The 22112-nt window shown below is 39.1% G+C and overlaps 1 protein-coding gene across 3 annotated transcripts in view; it reads right to left on the bottom strand.

The window, feature by feature from the left end:
- The window catches only part of BNC2 (basonuclin zinc finger protein 2), a 427648-nt gene that overhangs the window by 281962 nt on the left and 123574 nt on the right, over positions 1-22112 (bottom strand). For all 3 annotated transcript variants that reach the window (XM_089913202.1, XM_089913203.1, XM_022573773.2), the window contains exon 2: positions 13481-13681. In XM_089913202.1, the coding sequence (XP_089769328.1) occupies positions 13481-13681 (201 nt within the window). The remainder of the gene's footprint in view (positions 1-13480; positions 13682-22112) is intronic.

Here is a 22112-nt window from a genome sequence, read left to right as displayed (position 1 = left end):
TGATATATGATTTGCCTAGAGAATTTCAATTATGAATAGATTATTTCTCTTAAAGAGCCCCTTCGAAAACTTTAGAAAGACACTGAAAACCTCATCTTATACAACATAAATGATGTTTTCTTGAAGCTCGTATACAATATTGGCCTTGTACGAATTAGTACAGGGAAGTTCTGCCTTGTGGTCCATCTCTTCCCGGTGACATCATAATCAATTGTCTGGTAAATTACTGCGTTCCCACAAAGATTCAGGGCCAAGAATCCACTGCTTAAAGGTGAGATGAAAAGCCTTTTACAGTTGAATTCAGCTTTTCATATATACATCAGTGACTGACGCAAATCATGGGATTCTTCTCCAAATTTAGAAATCTCCCCTTCCTTCCCCAGAATTCTAAAATTCTTACTTTTCTACCTTTATTAAAAGTCTTTGTCCATTTTTTGTTTCGTTCATGTTTGATTTTTCTTTATATGTGGGTCATAAGAAGAAAAGCTATATACATCAAAACTCTCAGCACCAGAAATATATTTACTAAACTTTTTTTTTTTTTTTTTTTTTTTTCCGGTACGCGAGCCTCTCACTGCTGTGGCCTCTCCCGTTGCGGAGCACAGGCTCCGGACGCGCAGGCTCAGCGGCCATGGCTCACGGGCCCAGCTGCTCTGCGACACGTGGGATCCTCCCGGACCGGGGCACGAACCTGCACCCCCTGCATCGGCAGGCGGACCCGCAACCACTGCGCCACCAGGGAAGCCCTAAACTTTTTTTAAATTGTGAAAAAAAATGAAGAATTCGGTCTCATCCCAGTGGGGAATTCCCAAGATGAATGCTCACATGCAATGAAACTATTATCTTCATCCTTTAAAATATTACCTAAAACAGAGGTTTCTATATGGCAGCCAGTAGGCTGAATATAGCCTACAGATGAGTTTTGTTTGGACCACACACTTTTAAAAACATTTGAAAAGGTTGCCAAGATTTAAAAATCAGGAGATTCTGACATAAAAATCTAGATTTCTGACTTCCCATTTAAAAAAAAGAGAGAGAAGAGGAAGACCGCACAACATTGGGCCTTGCATTCCCACCTGGCAACAACCAGTTAGAGCTGGGGAGCTGCTACCTCACTGTGGTTGACACAAGAGCCTTCTGGTCCACCACAGTCCCCATCAGATTCACACCTCTTGCTTTGTTTACCTTACTTCCTCATGGCCCTTTTGGGCAACTCCTGATCTTTAAAATGCCATACTACTCCAAAGAGGGTTTACAGAGTTTGTGGAAGAAAAAGAGAAGGGTGTCTTCTCTTTCTTATTTCATAGGCTTACACAATGTAAAACAGTGGGTAGATTTTACTTCAAAATATAGTTGTTCAATCAAACATCAAGTGCAAAGCAAACTGCTTTTCCTAATTAAAAAAATTGGTAAAGCAAATCCAAAACTGATGATCTTGTCTTACACAGTGGTTCAACAAAACATTTACACTAGTTTTCAATCAACCACATTCTTCTCTGCAGCCCAGAAAACGTGCTCAGGTCAAACTATTACTGAGATCTACATCCATTTTGTTCCTTCACATGTTAACACTTCTGCACTTCCTTTCTTGAACGATCATATACTTAAGTGAAAACTGACCCTAATATGAAAATAGAATACATCTTCAAGGTAAATTTTAAAAGTCAACATTTAGAATGCATGAATATTATCATAGCAAATACCATCTTTACTGGCTCCACATGTATGCCACAATCTGACATTTATACTTATACTAAATAGACATTATTGCAGGTTCAGATGACCCCAAAAGTCATGGTATATTTCTTTAAAAATGATTATTACCTAAAAGCAGATGTCTATGACAAAGTCACCATGCACTTCTATTTGCTTTTTTTCTTAACTGGAGGCAAGTGCAAGGAGAAAGTCTTTTCTATTTCACTATTTCCAATTAACCACAACAATATAGTTCTTCTGTCTATTAACAGAGTTGACAAACAAATTAGAAATACCCTATTTAGCAGAGGAAAGTATCCTTTCCCTTCACCAAAGGATATCAACAGGCTATCTCTGCTGTACTGTATGGTTCAGAATGCACTAAATATGCTATGAGCAGCCATATTCCAACTTATGAAAAAGAAAAAAATGTAAATCAACTTTAGGAGAGTGTTTGCAAATCATGTTTCATCATTGGCCCGCATTCTTGAAAGATTATTTTTAATTAGGTGTTTCCTTCCTATCAGAGAGGCATTTTTCTTCCAGTTGCACCTTAAGAAAGTAACCCTTGAGCACATGCCAAATTTACTTCACAATCAAACTTTAATCCCCCAAATCTCTCGATTCTTAACAACTTGAACAACTTTAAGTAAACAGTTCACAAAATCATAATGATCATACTGCATTCCTTAACACTCAGTTGACTAGGAAAAGAGAAAATGCCATAAGTATGAGCTCCGTAAATAGTCTCAGGCTGGATAGCTGAACAGCAATGTGATATACTCCTGTTGGGAAGCATGTTTCCTTAATATCCCTTATGTTTGAAATTTGAGCAATTAGAAGCAGACACCTGGAACTCAATTATTTATTTACCTCTCCCCACCCCTTTTACACTTCTTTTGAAACCATCTCTTAAGGTGCTTCTTAAAGAGATGACCCCGTGGGATAGCATGCATGTAATGGTTCACGTTATTTTCTTTAAAACATCTTGGTATAACCTAAGACTAAACATATTCTCTTTCTTCTTTAAGAGTATCCCTTTAGAAACATTTTTAAATTTCTCAAATGACTAATGAGTAAAATGGTAAAAAAACAAAAATTAAAACAAGAGTTCTAGGAAAAGTATTGATATAATTCACCACATTCATGTTGATTTATCTACTATAACATTTTAGAAAGGGGAATTTTATGGAAAAACACAGTTAATTCCCATCCATGATGACAAAAGTTTTAAAATTTTCTCCTCAGGTTCACATGGCAGCTGACTGCAAATACATAAAACAGTTCTAGAAGACTCCTGATTTGTTTATTTTTGTTTGCACTTTATTGTGTTAAGATAAAAAATAAAGCATGAGATAATGAATGTTTAATATTCTTTAATCTATATTCTATGGGGATGAAGGTATTCCATTCACTTCTTTCTATGAATCACTGATTTCTAGGAAAGGGTATCTCAAACTAGGCTTACACTGAGGCTCATTTCAACATTCTACATTTGTTTTAAAAAAAGAGAGAGAGAGAGAGACCAAAAGTACAGGCATACCGGCTCACAAAGAACCGTGGGTCATCAGCATAATCAGAAGGCAGGCAGCAGTCGGTTTACAAAGAAGTTATTAAAAATAGTTATTTGCACAAGTAAAAATTAGCACTTCTCTCTTTTAACCAAAAGGGTTTTTTTTAATATAATGAGCATCCAAGCTTCTCTGGTCATGAGAAAACCTGGAATATATTATACAAGCATGAATGTGGCCCAGGAAGCAAGCAGTATATGAGATGTGCTAGCTATCGACAGATTAACACTTCATTTTCATTACTCTAATCTCACCACAGGCTGTGAACACTCTTTTTTTCCTATGTGAACAACAATGGTGCAAGAAAAACCAAGCTGACAGGCAGGCAGGGTTCATTAAATGCACAAGGCCTTTATTCCCATAACACATCTCACCTATATGAAGCCAGTGTTCGGGCTCCCATGCTGGCTACTGAAACAAGCTCTCCCAGATGTTGGACTTCTCTCTCGATCCCTTCCTACTTCGTTTATAATAAACGTCAAAAAAAAAAGTCAAAATGGAAAAATTCTTTTTCACAAGGAACTCCGTTTAACAGACAATAGGATTGGTAAGATATTTTAAGATTTATTCAGTCCCCGGTTACTTTCCAAAGTTGTCCGAGAAAACAAAAAAGAAGTGGTTGGGAAGGGAAATGATGAGATGTTTGAAGTCCGAGTCAGAGTCTAATCTTGGTATCTCCATCTCAGTTTAGTTCTAACTCATTTGAGGATAACTGCAGTTTTTCACTGGTTGAAAATGGCAATTCACAAAGTAAGAATCAATCAAGCTATTTCCCAATGAATGACACTGAGCTTCCCCAAAAAGCTATCCTCAAGGAGCCAAAAGGCTACAAAGTAAGGAATCATTAAAATGACATTCCTAACATGAGGAATTCCTTTTTAGGGTGAGCTATCCATACACTCATTGCATTTGAGGCAGCCACTGCCAAAACCTCAACAAACCTAGAAATGAATCACTTAATTCCTACAACCAACCAAAGGACAGGTGTACACTTCCTGCCTGTCTGTGCACCACATACAAATGCACTGCCATGTGACATTGTGGGGTTTTAAATTTCTTCTATAGCAAGACAGTAATCTTTCCACAAAGTTTACAACAGGGCTTTGGTTTTGGTTCTTTCTGGTACTCTAATATTTATACCTAAAAAAAAAGAATAAAAGAAAAGCAATATTAGATAGAGCCACAAATAACCTACCTGACTCTTATGTTCTGACATGAGGTCAACAAGAAGGCAACTTCATGAATATGCTCAGTGTATAATTACCGTCCCATTTCTTTCTTTCCTTTTTTTTTTTTTTTTTTTTGCGGTACGCAAGCATGTGGGATCTTCCTGGACCAGGGCATGAACCCGTGTCCCCTGCATCGGCAGGCGGACTCTCAATCACTGCGCCACCAGGGAAGCCCCCGTCCCATTTCTTGCAAGTGGCCTCCCAGTCATGTCCACTGCCCTCCAGCACTGGCAGAGGGCACAGGAGTGGGCAGCTTTCTTTACCTATGCCTGATTAGGTGTCCCAAATAGCCATCCTAATGATTTAAGTCAATGAAATCTTTCTTGCTTAAATTTTAATGGAAGAAAAAAAATTTTTTTAAACCCTAGTGATGAACGTTCTCATTTTAATATTAGTTGTTATTACATTAAGCCAGCTGAAAGTAATTATTTTTGGCATGTAATATATTCATTATCGTGAAATTTTTCTTTTTAAACTCCCCGTTCAGGTACTCTCTGATCATCAAGTATGAGTCCTGAAGAACTGTCTAGAAAACAAATAGCCACTAAAAGACACCTTAATAAAGTTGAAAAATTCATGACAGTCACACAAAAGCACAGGAGGTCCAGGACTGGAAGCTGTGTCTTTCCCATGTAGAATAATATTTTCTAATCTTGTCCATTTTAACAGTCTCTCAGCTGTGTAGGACAATGAGTTAAAATTTATTAAATACAAAACAGTAGTGAATCCTCCTCATTGTGTTATGTATACTGCATGCTTTCAATTTCAATTTTTAATGTCACCCATTAATATCAGCCCTGCCACGACTTCTTTTTTAAATGTTCCAGTTAACTCTTATTAACTTCAGTTTGTCTCAAAGAGTCATACCTTCAACCTATTGATGGAAAACTTTACACGTTTTCCTTCTAACAAAACGCTCTCTTGCGCAGATGTAAGTCTAACCGCACAAAATGATAAAGCCAAGAATTACTTAAAAAAAAAAAAGAAAAAGAGAAAAGCAAAATCTCTATTCAGCTAAGTACCTTCTTACACGGTGAAGGATCCAACTGAACTGCCTTTCAGCGCCTTTGAATGATAAGCCTGGGCCCTTGGTAACACATTTTTATCAAGCCCAGACTTAGAGAACCCTTACAGAACAGAACTCGGGACAGTCCTCCTGTCAGCACCTCCACAATGAGGACCACATCTGAGGGTGGCGCCTCTTTCCCATCCCTCTGCCAGAGCCAGGTACTGCCTTTTAATTCCTTTATATTAGGGCAAATAGACCCAGTGAAAGTAAGGAGAAATCCAGAAAAAGAAAAAAGAGGGGAAAGGAAAATAAAGTAAGAAATTAGGTCTTTGGGAACGGAAATAGGAAGAAAGAACAGCCTAACCATGTATTTAGGTATTTAGGTCATTAAGTAAATGGCCGCCAACACAACAGACTTAAAGCATCCCCCTCTCAACAACACACAAACCCTAAAGACAGTAGCAAAATAACACTGCAGTCTAAAAATACTGAGTAAATAAGATGTCAGATATGCTCAAGAGAATCCGTGCTACAATGAGTAACTTCCTACTGTTCAAGATTATTTTCATTTTCTTAACAGAAATGAAAAACTGATGAGCTTAATTAAAGAAAAACAAAAGGATATTATTTTGTTGTTAAAGGATCAATTCATTTTTTTAATTGGAATGATGATTAATAAGCTGAGAATTTGATTTCTACGTTAGCCAGTTTTAATAATGCATTGTTTCTCCACAAGCATTTCCATTAAGAAAGGCTCTGTGGATGAAGAAATGATACAGCTCTTCCTCTCTTCTCCTGATCTCTGACTCTGTGGCATGAAATGCTTCCCAGAGCGTTTGAACAGAACAACACCGCACACCGCCCTCACCCAAATGAACTCTAGTCATAAATTTTTCACCTTAGGGTTTGAATGTACACTATGAAATTTGCTAGGCTTCCTACAGGGAATGTACAAATTAAAAAAGAATCAATACTTTTATTTTTCCTAGTCTCTAAATTTCTTTGAAAACTGGGGAGGGAGAAGGCAGTACAGGTCATGCTCAGTGAGGAGATGGGGGTACATCGGATGTCACCGCCCTGGGCATCATTTTCCGGACGTCATCTGTACATATTAAAACTTCCTGGAGCTTGAGTTGTTCAGAAAGTTTTTCATCTTATTTTTTTCGCCTGTTTACAGTTGTATCTTACAGGAAAAATCTCCTTCTTCTACACAATGTCTTGCTTGTATGTCAGGATAGAAAGGCTGCTATGCCTGACTTATGCCTCTTTTCCCTTATTTCTCTAAAGCTTAAAAATAGATGTCGAAGTTCCTTGAAAGGGTTTTTGACTCCCTTCCTCCTTCTCTCCCTGGTCCTTAAGTAGACGAGGATCACCAAGCAAAATGTGGAAGCCAGCTGCTTTTTGGGAAATAAAAATGGCATCAGCTTCGGCAGACAGGGGTGAGATCAATCATTTCCTATGATCCCCAAACAATCTTCTCTCTGACCAAGGCCTGGAAAAGGTAGTTGTGTAGCGGCAAAAACATACCACGAGAGGGACAAGAGGATTTTCACATGGTGAAGAACTCATTCCACGCACAGAACAACCCGGGCTCCAAACCTCACATGAAAGGAAATCTTGTAACCATTATATTCCATGTTCTTTGGATAGTAACAAGCAGGGAATCCCAGAAAAAAATTCTCTCACTGAAAAAGTCACCCCACGATTCACTCTCTTCTCCCTGCTACCACAAAGTTCCCTGACAATATTCCGTGGGAAAAAAGGAGTTAACTCCTAGTTCATTTCCAACACAATGATTCAAATTGTGGACACAAGCTAGAAGTAAATTCCAGTTTCTTGTCTCATTCCTTTAGATACATACATATGTGTGTGTGTGTGTGTGTGTGTGTGTGTGTGTGTGTATGCATATTCTAATCAAGCATCCCAAGTTCAGAAAATACCTCTTAGGCTGTACAGAGTCATTAGCTATTCATGTTTATAGGGAAAGTCCTGTGGAAAGCTTTGCAGACTGATGAAGGCAGGTGCCCAATCTAACTTTTAAGTGTGTGTCAGGCATATAAAGTGGGGAGAGAGAAGCACTAGAATTTCTGTTTTTCGCTGCAGTGGATGACGCCAGCTCACTATCTGTAACGGCCTGCTCCTTTGGAATCAGCTCCCCGTGTCACGATGACCTAGCAAACTCGAATGCTTTCACTATCACTGGAGTCCTTGCAATCCTGCTTTGGCTGTGACCCATTCACTTTTGCCCCAACTTCTCCGAGATGCCTTACTCAGCATCTAATTAGTTAGGGAGGATTTGCCGCGGCTCTTAACCCTGACACAGAGTGGGAGGATGTGCTGCTGTGGGAGCCCAAATCTGTCCTGTCACTCCATTAATCAGATTTCCATAAAGCCACGCATGAACAACAGAATTTATCAGTGAGTGTTCAGATACGCTCATAAATGCAATTATAAAAAAATACCTACAATTATAGAGATAAGATAGCTGCACCTTTAGGGATTGATTTTTCGACTGTGGTTACTCGACTCACCTTAGCAAAAGGCTTTACAAATTACACACACACACACACACACACACACACACACACACACAGTCCCAGGGAGCAGACGACAGAAACGTGAGAAAAATAATTTCAAAATGATCACCTACTATGTTCCAAGTCACTTAATGTACTGTGGTGAAAATAAACTTGAAATTTGTGCACAGATTTTTAATGTATACCAATATATACCACACACATCTGAGAATATGTTTGTGCCTGATCTGCTTTTACACATATGTAAACACCACAAATAAGGCCTACTACTTTCCCCTCCCTTGCATTACAAATTAGACAGTGCCTGTTAAGTGAAGTCTGCGTGTTATACGTAGACTTACAAAGTATAGGCCAGCACACAGGTACCTGTCTCTATGCTATAATTTGTATTTTAACAATTATCCACATATTCCTATTTTAGTGTTACATTATAAGAATGGATGATAAGAATTATATATGAACATATGTCTACAGTTAAGACTTCAAAATAAAACACATTATCACTCAAATTAGAGAGGGGAACTAAATTGGAGGTAGCAGCCTACCGATTCAACAAGCTGAAATTACATGCCTCCTAATATAATATAAATATTTATTTTAGCATCATGACCATAAGTTTGGTCAATTTAATCCTTTTTTAGTAAGACATGATTACTAAAACACACCGACTGCAAGAAGGGGAGTAAAAAGGGAGGAGGAAAAGTGCAGAAACCTAGGGATGCATGATGCCTGGCAGTGAAAGTCATTTTCAAAGACCATTAACTATCGACTGCTTTACTCAGGTCTCTGGTTAAGTAAGAATATACATCGTCTGTTAAAAGGGACGGGAGGGCTGCACGACTGGGATAGAGCTTAGAATAAAAATGTATTGTACAAACTAGAAAGAAGAATCAGGCCACGATATACAATTAGGCATCTGACTTGTAAGAAACACTGTCTATGTGCCTTTTAAACTGTTAATAAACATTCAAATTATTTGGCGGGGGCCAGGGGCAGGTAGGAAGTCAGACAAAACCACCATTTCCACTTGAAAATATAGATTCAACCAACGGAAACTGTGTTTGCCTATATGAATAGAAAGAACTAAAAGACTACTGGGAGAAAAATTCATTTCAAACCTGCTTTTAAATGGATTCCAGCAATGTTATTATATGTTTCTGACAATATATTTTATTTATCATTTCTCTGAAATGGGCTAGATTTTATATTAGTGAGAAAGTTTGCTTGACTCTGTCCTATCTCTGGTGAGCAGACGCTCTGGTATTAATGTAAATCACTGATTTAATTTTTAGCTTTCTTGGTTTGCCCCTCACCTATCTAGGAAATGATTTCTCTGGTGATAACTAACACATCATGCTAATGAGACAATCTAATGCACAATAGAAAAATGTCACTACTAATAATATTTGCATGAAGTTAAATAAAGCAACTGTAGGATAATGTCAGACAGTTGTTCTTTAACAAGACACAGTTTCACAATGAAATTATGTTGTTAATTTTGTTACATCATTGGGTGAATCCTAAATTACTACATAATGATGCACAGAGTCATTTATAATTCTAACTTAGTATTTCACTCGTGTCTGAAAAGAGACCTTATTAAGGGATCCGCATCTTATTTGAAACAGGTTAAATATACCTCACTAATAATAAAAGGTAAATGCCTCTAGTAATATGTAAAAGTGTGGGCTCTAGCCCTTTACCTGCTATGGTTTCATTTCTGAAAAGATTTCAAGATATATTAGACTACTGCATCCCTTGAGGTAGCTACAAACATTTTATTTGCTATTCTCTCACATGCACAAAAGATGTACAGAAATCGAAAAATCGCCATTTAAAGCCTGATTAAAAACAACAACAACAACTTCCAAAAGCAGTCCTGATTTTGTGCTTTTAACAGTACTTTGTGAGGTTAAAATGGGTAAAATAACATTCCGGACTCTAGGAGATGAACAGAGAAGATGAGCAAAGGGTTTCTGGTTATTCTCGACCTGTCACTGATCAAAGTGACCCAAAGAAGAACTCCCTTTACAAAAGTCAAGAGTCATGCCCTTTAAGGTTACCAAATATCTGTCTGTATGGAAAAATATTATCCCTTTTGAAAACATCATACTCAAATACAGGAGAAAAATGTAGAGAGGCAGGAAAATGCAGTCAAATTGTCATATCTCAAACTTTAGGGGAACAGACTTAGTTCCACCAAATCTAAATTGGCTTCAGATTGTGGTATCTTTTTTGTTAGAATTAATTACACAGACTGAAGATTTACATATTAGCAGATCTAACTTTGCTCATACAAAACAAAAGACAAAGATTTTCATAACCCTACTTCCTAAATTACCCATAGAAGATACAACCCTAGAATACTAAATTTCAGTATTCATGAGCTATTTCACACTCTTAAGTTTTGCTGTAGTTAAATACTACAGATGGTGAATTCTCTATAACTCAGTTTTAAAACCTGCTAGTCAGTCTTTTCTAATATTTAAAGAAACGGTCAGGTGAATCCTAGTTTTTCTTATTACAGAAAACTTTGAAATAAAAAATATACCGAATAAATTGTATTCATTTCATGAGCTACGTCAAGTTTTTCTTAGAAATTAAAATAATCATAATATAGAAAAAACATCTCTATGCCTTAGAAATACAAAATTCTGCAGACTTGATTAAACTGGACAAACTTTTACCTGCAGTAAGACAAAAGCTAGTTTAAGGTGTATACTGAGGCTAGTATTCCTTGAAACTGTTGGCTTTGCGAGGTATCTTCCTTGCTCTGGCACACACACACATACACACACGCACACACACACTCTGAATCAGCATTGCCGATGAACTATAGGTCAGGAAAATAAACATATTAAACATGTACAGCACATATATTTTTAGATTTACACAGTTTCAATTTAAGTTTACACAATATTTATACAAACCAAAATGTCATCCTAAAGGAGAAAAAAAAAAACCATGTAAACTCATACCCTCTTTCACATGCTTTCCAAAAATGCAGAGGAGGTTAAGCATTTAATAACCACGACAGGAGAAAAGAAGAGGGGGAGGGGAGTCTCCAATTACTTCAAAACCAAAAAATAAAGAAAATATATAAAATATAGTGAAATCACTACACTTTTTTAAATTGTGATTTTCTCCCTTGATTGTACTACTCTGTTTAGTAAATAGTATAATTAAATTATATAGTTTCATACAGCACCCATGATGCATAAATTACTTCCCTATATTTCTACTCTTTTCATATTATCACTGATGCTCACTTTCACACATACATGCACATAGGTACACACAAGAGATTTTTATACACCCACAGAGTGAAACAGCTGGATCAAAGACATCATAACGGCTTAGCTGTACAAGTTTCTGTCTCTGAGCGATTTCAATTTATTTTCCTAACTTTGATCCATCATTTATAGAATTTACTTTTATTTGTTTTTTAGCTAAAATGTTTTCCACGACTTAAAGTCTCCTTAGATTCAAATCTACTTGGAAATGGGCTAGTGCCAAAGAAGCAATCTAACACCATCTATGTGGTGCAATAGCCATTTATCAATTGATCATTATCTCTATCTGGTTTTATTAACTCTTTTCTAGCTAGAGGGAGACCTAAACCAATCTTCCCTTTCAAAACACACACACACACACACACACACACACACACACACACACACGACCTCCACTAACTCAAGAAAACCCTGAATATGACATCTAATTTGTAAAGTGCCAGAACAAGTTATTTGGTCCTAAGGCCAGTGAAAACACACTCTGTGTTCCAACCACGAAAACAGCCACCCAGGCAGGGACGTGCCTCAGAAATACACCTCTCAAAGCACTCGGCAACTCCAAGGAGTATCTCTGGGAGGAAATGAACTTTTTAACTTGCAAGAATGGGAAATTGCACATTAAGAGTTGCATATTGGGTTTGTGTTGATTGCATTTAAATCCCAGCTTACTGTATCAGCAGTAATCAGGGTCCCTCTACAGGATATGTCAAAATACACCTTATTCAAATGTATTTATCCTATCTAGAACTGTGTGATACAGCTGTTCGCTAGCTAAATGCTGCAAAGCGCTGGCTCTCTGCACTACCTTTCGCACATCTACTTCTAAACTTGCGGTAGTCTCTAGCCTGGCAAACTGCTTTCCTTCCTTCTTTACCAATACTTTAAAAATCGAATTAACTGAATAAAGTATTTAGTTCTCATGACCTCCTACAAACAAAACAGGTTTTTTAAAAAAGAACGCAGCTGCAGTATTTTTTTTAAATGAGTGGAGCACTATCCATTTTCTAACGACCTCCATCTACTTAAAATCCCAGTGAACTCGTCAGTAATACTTTCGTGCTGTGCGGAGGGTAGTATCATACTAACTCTTGCTGGTGGAGGCTTTTGAAAAGACGTGTCTGGGAGGGAGGCACCAGGGAACTTCCCTCCCTCGCTTGAGCACAGTCCAAGATGAAAGTTTCTGGGTTGTTTCCCTTCGCTTCCTCTCCCCCTCGCTCCCCCTCGGAGCCGCAGAGCCAGTGATTGTGCAAGAGGAGCCGGGCGCGCGGGGCGCGTAGGTACCACCGAGCGCACGGTACGTAGTACGAGCCGCGGACTCCGCTGATTAATGAGCAGTCGCCGGCGGCCTCGCGCGGACACGTCGGCTCTCCCCGCAGAGCCAGCGGCGGCACAGCCGGCCAGCCCGAGGACGGCTCTGGGGAGGACGCCGAGGCTGCCCGAGTGTGAGTGCGTCGGCCGGTGAGCGGGAGGGCGGGAGCCGAGCGGGCGCTGCGGGAGCGAAGGGCGAGCGCGGAGGAGGCGGCAGCGGCGGCGGCACGGAGGAAGTGGGACCGCCGGTGGCTCAGCCCGCCACACACGCCGCCTCCACCCGCGCCCCTCGGCGCTGCCAGCGGCTCTTGCGCAGTATCCTCTCCCGGGCCGGGTCGGAGTCCAGCCGCTTCCAGCCCCGGGAAGTCCGTCGGGCAGGGCCGAGGGGCCCCTGCATTTTATGGCTGTGAGGTTGGTAAACCTACTCGGAGACAGCAGCCACTTGGATGAAGGGATCAATGCAGATAGAAAGATAACATGGGGCGGGGGGTGGGGGGTGGGGGGTGTTGTGGTTGTTTTTAATTTTTAACAGAAAACAAAGAAATAAATGAAGTCTTCCCCTGACCCAGGACCCAGGCTGGACTGTGAAACTTTGCCACAGATGCCTTTGCTTTCTTCTACTTCGGTATCCTTTCCCCCCTTTTCTTGTTAAGTAGCCCTTAGGGAAGCCGTGAAGTAACCCTGCACGTTCCAATAACAGTTATGACATAACAGAACCCAACTACGAAGTGATCACAATTCAAAAATGTTTAGTAAGGAAAATACCAGAAACAAAAGTGCACATAACAATTCAAGGTTTCCTTAAAAAAAAAAAAAAAAAAAAAAGAAAGTAACTTACCTGTTGGGACATTCTGAATAAGAGGTTAGTATCAGCGTTTTGCCATGTCCCCATGAACCCTGGTTCAGCCGGAGTCGTTCTGGTTCCGAACTGCATGGAGTTGTCAGTACAGCAGTCTCTTAAAGTCAAGTCTCTTGCCCTCTTTGGCTCTCTGTCTCTCTGTGTCTCTCTTTCTCTCACATCCACTTCTGCCTCTTCTGACTGAAAAGTGAAGGTGGATTTTTTGAGCCTCTTGGCAGCCAGTAGCAGGAGTGTAGTGTAGTTAAGAAGCTGGCTGAATTGTGCATTTCACTGGGGAAGGGGGAGATTTGGGGGAAGGAGGGGGTCAGAGCTTCTTTCGCACCTTCTGCACAGATACCCCTATCATTTATGCATAGATTGTGACTCCCCGAGCTTGCCTTTGCTCGGTTTAACAGCTGCCTGTCAGGTGTGCCGGCAGCACTGGAGACCCAACCATCAGCTTCAAACTCTCAGCTACTGCACGTCATTGGATAGCAGAGCTAAGAGTCAACTGCACTGTTCCACTGTCAGGCACTAAATGACACCCTGCACTAACCCCTCTCCAGACACACGGATAGAGAGATACACACTTATGTACACTCCAAGCAGCACCATGATCAGGGATGGTCCACGGGGCAAGGAGAGACTGGGGCCCTTCCCAGGGAATTTTTCCCAACAATGCTTTCGGGTATAGCATGCGATATCTGACATCAGTCTTTGCTTTAACATTTGTAAACCGCTCGGCTTAAAAACATTTTTCCCCCCTAATTACACTGGAAGAAAGAAAAATACTCAGCTATAAGAGAATGTGAAGTTGGCTTAGGTGTTGTCTAAAATGTTAGCTCCTAAAAGTCATATAGTATGTACTGGACTATTTATAACCACATATAAACTTCTAGAGAAAATAATATACATAGAGACATGACCTTACACTCTAAAAGGTAAATAAATAAACCTAGCAGTTTTTTGAACATAGAAGATGCACAATAAACATGTGCAAAATAAATACACACTATTTACTACCCAGTTCCCTCAGGGCATTAATTACTCAATTGGATGTTGAACAATAAGAAACTGAATGGGAAAGGAAAAAAGTGTACCTTTTCTTAAAGCTCAAAAGTAGAAAAAAAAAAATCCTTTGTTAAAGTTCCTGGATGAAGCCTCTACAATATCCTTTCAAATTATAAAAAAGAAAAAGATGAAGAAAACAAGCCTGTCCCATTTCAGGTAAAAAGTAATGAATATAAAAACTCCATTTTTCATTCAAGATCTCCATGGAAAATTCTGTAACGTTTTCCGGCCTGATGAAATATAACCTCGACAGCGTGTCATATTTTTAATTAAACCAGGTTTAAAACACAACATCTATTTATTAGATCATATTTATCTACCTTCTTCATGGAAAAGCAGAACTGAACAAAACACACTGTACATACGCAGTAACTCCAAAATGGAAAGCTAAATTCATGTCATCTCATAAAAGTAGTCAGCAGCAAAAAGCCATCCTTCCTAAACTTAAAATGTAAGGCACATTAATCTTCGACCACCTACAAATACCGAGGACAAATGTACCACTCTCCTTGCTCTTTCTTAACTCAAGAATAACAATAAACCTTACTCTCTGAAACAACAAAAGAAACAGAAAAGAGCTTCCGTGGCAGCTCGGTGTCATTAGTGGACAATGAGAAAAGATGAGAAAACGTGCACTGTGTTGACACAAATGTGCCTTCCCCTCTAGAACCGACATCTCCTGAAAGCTTTTCTGTTAAACTTCCCTCCGGTTCACCACCATTAAGCACAAAACAAGTCTCAAAAGCAGCAAATTCAATATCTGAAGAGAAACAAACAAAAACCCGAAGAATTGTTGCCTTAAAATATATTAAGTCCACCTGTGGTCAATAAAATATTCTTGGCGGGGAGAGGGCAGGAAAAAGACCCTGTGAGTCAATTGTCAACAGTGACTGTACCTTTACAGCTAGCTATTACCCATTTAAACTCCCTCTAAAATTTGCTAGCCTCTTGATTTCTGAAGTGGCACTCAGTGCCTCAGTCAAGCTGCATGCTCAGCTCCTGACCTTCCCACTAATGGCTGTTATTTGTGGGAGGCTTAAGGACACTGTCAATAGCAAGCTTCCTCCTCGCTCCTTGCAGGCTCTGTTGTATCGCTTTGCCGGCGTGTTCTCTCTAGCGTGCCTCTGGCTCTCCTTGCTTTCACCCTCTCAGCTCCCCCTCCTTCCTTCTTCTCTCCTTCACTGCCTTTTCCTCTTCTTCCAGCCCCCACCCCTCCTTTCTCTCAGTCCTGTGGTCCTCTCCTTTCCCAGGTATCCCCTCCTCACCAACCACACATACACATACACATACACCACAAAAATCAACTGGCATGCAGCAGCAAGCACCTGCAGTAATAGACTCTTTTATTAAAACTGTTATTCTGCAAGACTTGAAATTCCCCGTGGACTGGGCCATGTCAAAGCCGATATAATTAACTAGAGGCTCAGCAATGGATCAATTACCAGACAAGCAAGTGATAGTGAAATCAATGAAAGATCATCAGCCACATTATCAGTGTTGCAACTCATTAGGGCAAAACTGAGAAATGTGCTCAAAGCCAGCCCAAGCAAGGTGGCATTACAAAACAAAGGGCTAATTTGGAGACCCTGCTGTGAACAATCTGTAACAGAATTAGCCTTTTTTCCCCCTAAACTGCACAGCTCAGTAACTAAATGTGACAGACTGAGAGAAGCAGTTTATTAAGACACCAACCCCAAGTTTATTTAGTTCATAAACTCCCTCCTAGAAAATCAATACAGTCTGTACAGGGTTATTAGGCTGACTAGCTAATACATCCAAATCTAGTCTGCCTGGCCAGCAGTCGTCTGACAAAATGCTACCCAGAGTAGGCAAACAGAACTCTTTCAGAGAGCAAAGCTTGAGTTGCTCTAGATGAAACAGGTCTACAGTGTAACGTGTATCTGGCACATTACTGCCAAGGCACAAGCCTCAAAAGCACCAAGTTATCTTTCTACGGTTTAAAAAAAAATTTTTTTTTTTTACCTACAACTCTACCATGCAATTCTGCACCTGCTAAATGGATTTGATCAAACAAAGTTTTAACTTGTTTGTAAGAATAGTCTACAAAGAAGACAAGCTTTATTACAATGAGACAACAATTAACCCAGACTTAGCAAGAAATGAGTGAACGAGTCAACTAAAACAAAAACCTCAAGCATATACACATGCTGTGCTTTACAGATTTGAAGTTTCAAACATTCATTTTTAAATCCAGTTTTCAAAATACAAATTTGACTCCTCTAGAACTTTCCACTCACTTCCACATATAAACACAGCATGCAGAGTCCTCAGTCTTAGGATAGATAATCTTCTGTCTAGCAAGCAGGACACCTGTATCATTTTAAGGACACAGGTACAAAAACTATGTACCCACTAGGTACAAAGATGACTTCTGAGTTTGTCCACTGGCTATATAGTCTGAAGATTGTAGAATAACTGTCTGGAATCATTTGTATTAAAATTACTTAAAACTAGGGGAGTAAGAAGCAGGCATCACTTACACAGTAATTGTTTTTCTGCTCTCCTGATTCCATGTATTTCCACTTAAAGAATCACAAATCCTAAAGGCTATGTGTTGGCTTTCCCACCCTTACTGATAGTGAGAGATGGACCATGGGAAGAAGTACACCAACTAGGTCTAAATGGCACTAAAGTTATTAAAGATATTATGGAAATGTGAATACCTCCACCTCACCACAACATGTAGCAGAAATACACTTACACAAAAGTAAAAAACTCAAATGAAGTTTACAGTGTTAAAATAGATTGGAGAACGGAAGGAAAAAACAAAAAGACAACAGCTTTTGGAAGTGATTTCTGATGTTTATGATGTTTTCACATTTAAAACGTTCCAAGAAAAGGATTACACTATTAACACGACTTCAGTGTACTGGCTCTAATATACTAAATTCTAAATTTCCAAAAAAAAAAAAAATCTTTATTTTCATAGGACTTTAACAAAATCCAATTTATAGACTGCTGTAAATAAACATTTTTCCCCTAACTTTTGAGCTGGTACTCTACCAAGCATTTCAAAGCTCATGTTTTTGAGTAATCTGTAAAAAAGTTAGATATATAGAGATATAGATATTCTACAAAGAATAGTCTATTGGTATCTATAGTCTATTGGTATCTATACTATAGATACCAATGTCTCAGATCATAATCAAAAGTTGTAATTACAGAGAAATTTTATTCTTAAAAACCTTTTTGCATATAACTACATACTGTGCATGTACCCTCAATGAGATCCAATTAGTTGCAAAGAATTTGCATTTCAGTTAGTGTGGGATAACAAGACTACAGGGAGGCACAATGCAATTCCACCAGCAGGGTAAGAAAGTGTGTTCTTTTTTGTTAGCTCTGTAAGCAATAATTCCCACAACTGACTGTTGTAAATGTTACTGATCTTTTCAATATTTGGGTATTGAGGTGGGTTAGGTTTTTCCCTCCATTAAAAAAAAAAAAAAATCACACGTTGGTGCAGATATGAGCCACAATGAACACCTTGAAGAAACAAATGGGCGAAGGATTTTGTTTTGCGTGTTTGTATGTGGGGTTTTTTTTGGGGGGCGGACTGCATACTTTTTCTTTTCTTTTGGATACTTATTCTAATTCTTTTAAAGGCACATTGCTTTCTTAAAATAAGTTCCCTAAGTGGAGGTAAGGAAGCATCATTGAGATAGTTTCATATAAATATATATGGCTTTGTGATAAAGGCATACATTTAGTGCACTGAGAAATTACTCAAGAATTTTCCTTTTTTATAGCTATGTTTCCAACAATGTAAATCCTAAGCAAATATCAAATAAACGTACAATTTATATACACAGTTTAACAAGCATCTGTAGGACTTCTGCTGGTTCACGGAACAATACCTGTAATTCCCTGGGTTCAGTTCAGCAGCTGTTAACAGATTCTGTAATCTGTAATGACAGTAAACTGGCCTTTGCTCTTCTTTTATTCACTATTCATTTTCAAGGCTTGGTTAAGTACAGAGCTGGGTTAAAGATCAGTGGTTTTTCATGTGACACAAGCTGGTATTCATCTAATGGCTTGTCAAGACAAAACTGTCCCTGTTCTTGCCAAAATAATAAAAATGACGCTCCACATCGCATGACAATCAGCACTTCCTTGTGGCAAAACAACTCAAGCTTTTGTACTTCACATATTTTATAGAGAAAAATATTCAATAATTGGCTATCCAATCCTATCTGTGGAATTAGGCTGCCATTCTCAACGGAGATTTTTTAAATGTTATGACCTCTCAACATGTAAACTAGTTTCTAATCAAATCACACTTTACAGTATAAAAAGAATGCTGAAGCTACAAATTCATATGGCATTAAGGTATATAACTTAATATATGCAAATTATGCAGAAGCAGCAGGCTGGGCCCAGTCACAGAGGTGCGGGGAACCAATTGAGGAAAAGTCATTTTTCTTGAGAACAAAGTATGGGACTTGCTTTGCAACATCTGTTGGGCTGTGTGAAATGTTAACAGATGTCTTAAGTGTAAAAAGGAAAAAGAATTAATAAAGGAAACCTCCTCTGAGCAGATAATCCACCCAAATTTCCATATTCCAGAGGAAAAAAGTTGACAGCAACCTTTTTCCCCTTTGAGACCTGCCATCCCTACTTTTTATTGCGTAAAGTTTCATTTTCTACGTGACGCTTAGGGGGAAAATTCTTTGACTCACTATAAAGAATAGAGAAAACGTAAAACAATAATTTCCACTGAGGTTTCCCCTTTGTGAATAATTATATCATAATCTAAGCTGCCTGTTTTCCCTTGAGTCATATAGGTCATTTGATGCCAAGACAGTGAAAATTCACCCCTCCCCCCCAAAAAATCATACAAAAAGATGAACTATTACTCTGCTCTGCCTGCATGTTTTGGGGGAAAGGAAGGAAAGGAGATTAAAAAGCAGCTTTTAAGGCAGAGTTCAGATATGAACACATCTCTCCCCTTGAAGGGGATTCACCTATCACACCTACATCTCCCACTCTCCACTGGCTCCTAATTTCCTTCCATTACCAGCCTTGTAAGGGTTGAAGTACCCCTCTTTCAACCGCCAATTATTCTACAGAAGCAAAGTCTGATGATCTTGAAGAAAATTTTTGGATTCTACTAGTTGGATCCCTGCATTTAAATTTTAAGGAAACCGGAAAACTTTTCTTAGTTAACAATTCTCATTCGTGTCTCAATTTACCAGATGATCTAGGCACACCTGAATGCAGCCGCCTTTAATCCAGATTAAAAAGATGATGCATGCTGCCAACTACTGAATCTAACCCTGTGCCCGCTTGTGTATGGATGGACTGAACTATGCACCTGTAGTCTTCTATAAATCTTCCTCTTTGGAGACATCAATCCTATTGCTTATTCTCTGAAATTCTGGGACATAAATTTGGGCTGACAGCTCATGGATTAACCAATTCAAAATGCAGTTAAGGATCTTTATAGATTCAAATGAAGGAGGAAAAAAATGGTGTTGTCCCCTTGGATTGCCAGTCTCAATCACTGGCCCCTCTCTCCTCTACGAGATTCTGTGTTAAAACTGTACATGTTACAATTTAAAACTGTTTACAACGACACCTTCTCCAGACAGCCCTGGCAGCCTGCACTGGGCATTTCAGTATATAGAAACCTCAGCCAGAATAGCTTGAGGATTTCAGGGGACAAGAAACGCAGGCATACCTTTGATTTTTGGTTAGTTTGTTTTCTGCCAAAGCATCATGGGTACTAAATGCTCTAGTGTTTACTCACAGGAATACCATAGGAGAGCACATGACCAAAAAATAACAACAATAATAACTGCTGTACCAAAAAAAAATGATCAGCTACACTGAGGGAGAAGCTTGTGCACTGAAAACATCATAATGTGATCTCAGACTATGGGGAAAACAGGCCTCCTAAAATTAAGCTTGAATAGGACAGAGATTTAAATCACTTTCAGCAGTGGCAGGAACATCCCCCATAAGCAAATACTACCTAAACACTTCATCCTTCTATGGCAAAAGGGAGAAACCGCTCTGGTTGACACTTGTCTCTGTACCAACTGGCACAATCGATGTGATACAGCATCCGCTGACAGCCTAATCAGGGCCTCAATTTCAGAGAAACACATCAAGGATGTGTTTTCAGGGATATATCCAAATGCCATAATCCCTTGATATGCTCTAAAAAAATTTTTAAATAAAGAGAACTTGGGTAGGGTGTGGTAGATGAGGTAGTTTATAAAATGTTAGGGAAATGATGAATCCTTAGAATCAGGACATTTGCAGATGCAAATTTGCATCTGAGGTTGGCATGAATCTCGAGGCTCCAAAAAACAAAAAATGAAATCTTTTACCTACCCTGTTTTGGCTTAAAGACAGAAAAGTGACTTTATTCATCTTTTCTCAGCTATGAACAGTGACAATGCCTTCTTCCTACCATAATGTAAAGTTCATGTTTTATGAGAAAGTCTAGAGGAAAACAACCAGTAACGTGTTTCCTTAAATGAGCATTAAAAAACAGGCTGGGGAGCATACAGCGGGCAATTAGTTTGTATAACCATGAAGAGCTACAAGCGCTGTAAAGACAGTGCTAATTTCTCTATTTACTTCCTTCTAAAGTCTGCAGACCCAAGAAACTCGCAGCCCCAGTGAACTTATCACAATAATAGTTCAAATTACTGTCGGGAAGGAAGATTGAGATTCGTAGGCACCCAGTTAATCCAACACTGCTTTTAGAGCTGTCACAGAAAAGAGCAACTCTGCTGACGGTACCCTCTGAAATGAAATTCACAAACGTAAAAAATAAGTTTAAAAAGTGAAATACTGGGTTTCCCTGGTGGTGCAGTGGTTGAGAGTCCCCCTGCCGATGCAGGGGACACGGGTTTGTGCCCTGGTCTGGGAAGATCCCACATGCCGCGGAGCGGCTGGGCCTGTGAGCCATGGCCACTGAGCCTGCACGTCCAGAGCCTGTGCTCCGCCACGAGAGAGGCCACAACAGTGAGAGGCCCGCGTACCGCAAAAAAAAAAAAAAAAGAAGTGAAATACTAGTATATGTGAAGTTTCATAATCCTCGGAAAACCACAGAGGCTATTTCATATAGATAGATAGATATTTAAATGAAAAAAATGTTGAAACAAAGCAAATTTGAATAAACCTGAATATTGTTTTCAAAATTAAGGAACTCAGAAGATGCCAGAAACTCATTAACAGCATATTAAAAATAGGAAGAATTAATGGGTAACTTAGTTCTGAATAGTGATGACCTTCTGTGGGGAGTAGTGACTACAAGAGGCACAAGGAAAGCTGCTGAGGTCCAGGTGGTGTCCTGTATCTCCATCTCATTGGTGGTTCTGGGTATGATCCCTTTGTAAATATTCACCAAGCCATATACCCTTATGATCTGTACACTTTTCTGTATGCATGTTATACTTCGGTTCTAAAAGTTTACTACTGCTACTGTGAATGGTACTGCTAGTAAAAACAGTGAAAACAATAAATTAGAACTATGTAAAAGAAAGAAAAAAGGGAGGGAAAAGAAAAACTAAGGGGGGAGTGGGAG

The sequence above is a fragment of the Delphinapterus leucas genome, chromosome 6 (assembly GCF_059928025.1).
Source record: "Delphinapterus leucas isolate spDelLeu-1000000601 "Yukka" chromosome 6, BTC_Dleu_Yukka2, whole genome shotgun sequence".
Classification (NCBI taxonomy): domain Eukaryota; kingdom Metazoa; phylum Chordata; class Mammalia; order Artiodactyla; family Monodontidae; genus Delphinapterus; species Delphinapterus leucas.
Note: the sequence above shows the minus strand (reverse complement) of the source record. Positions and strands in the feature narration are given on the sequence as shown.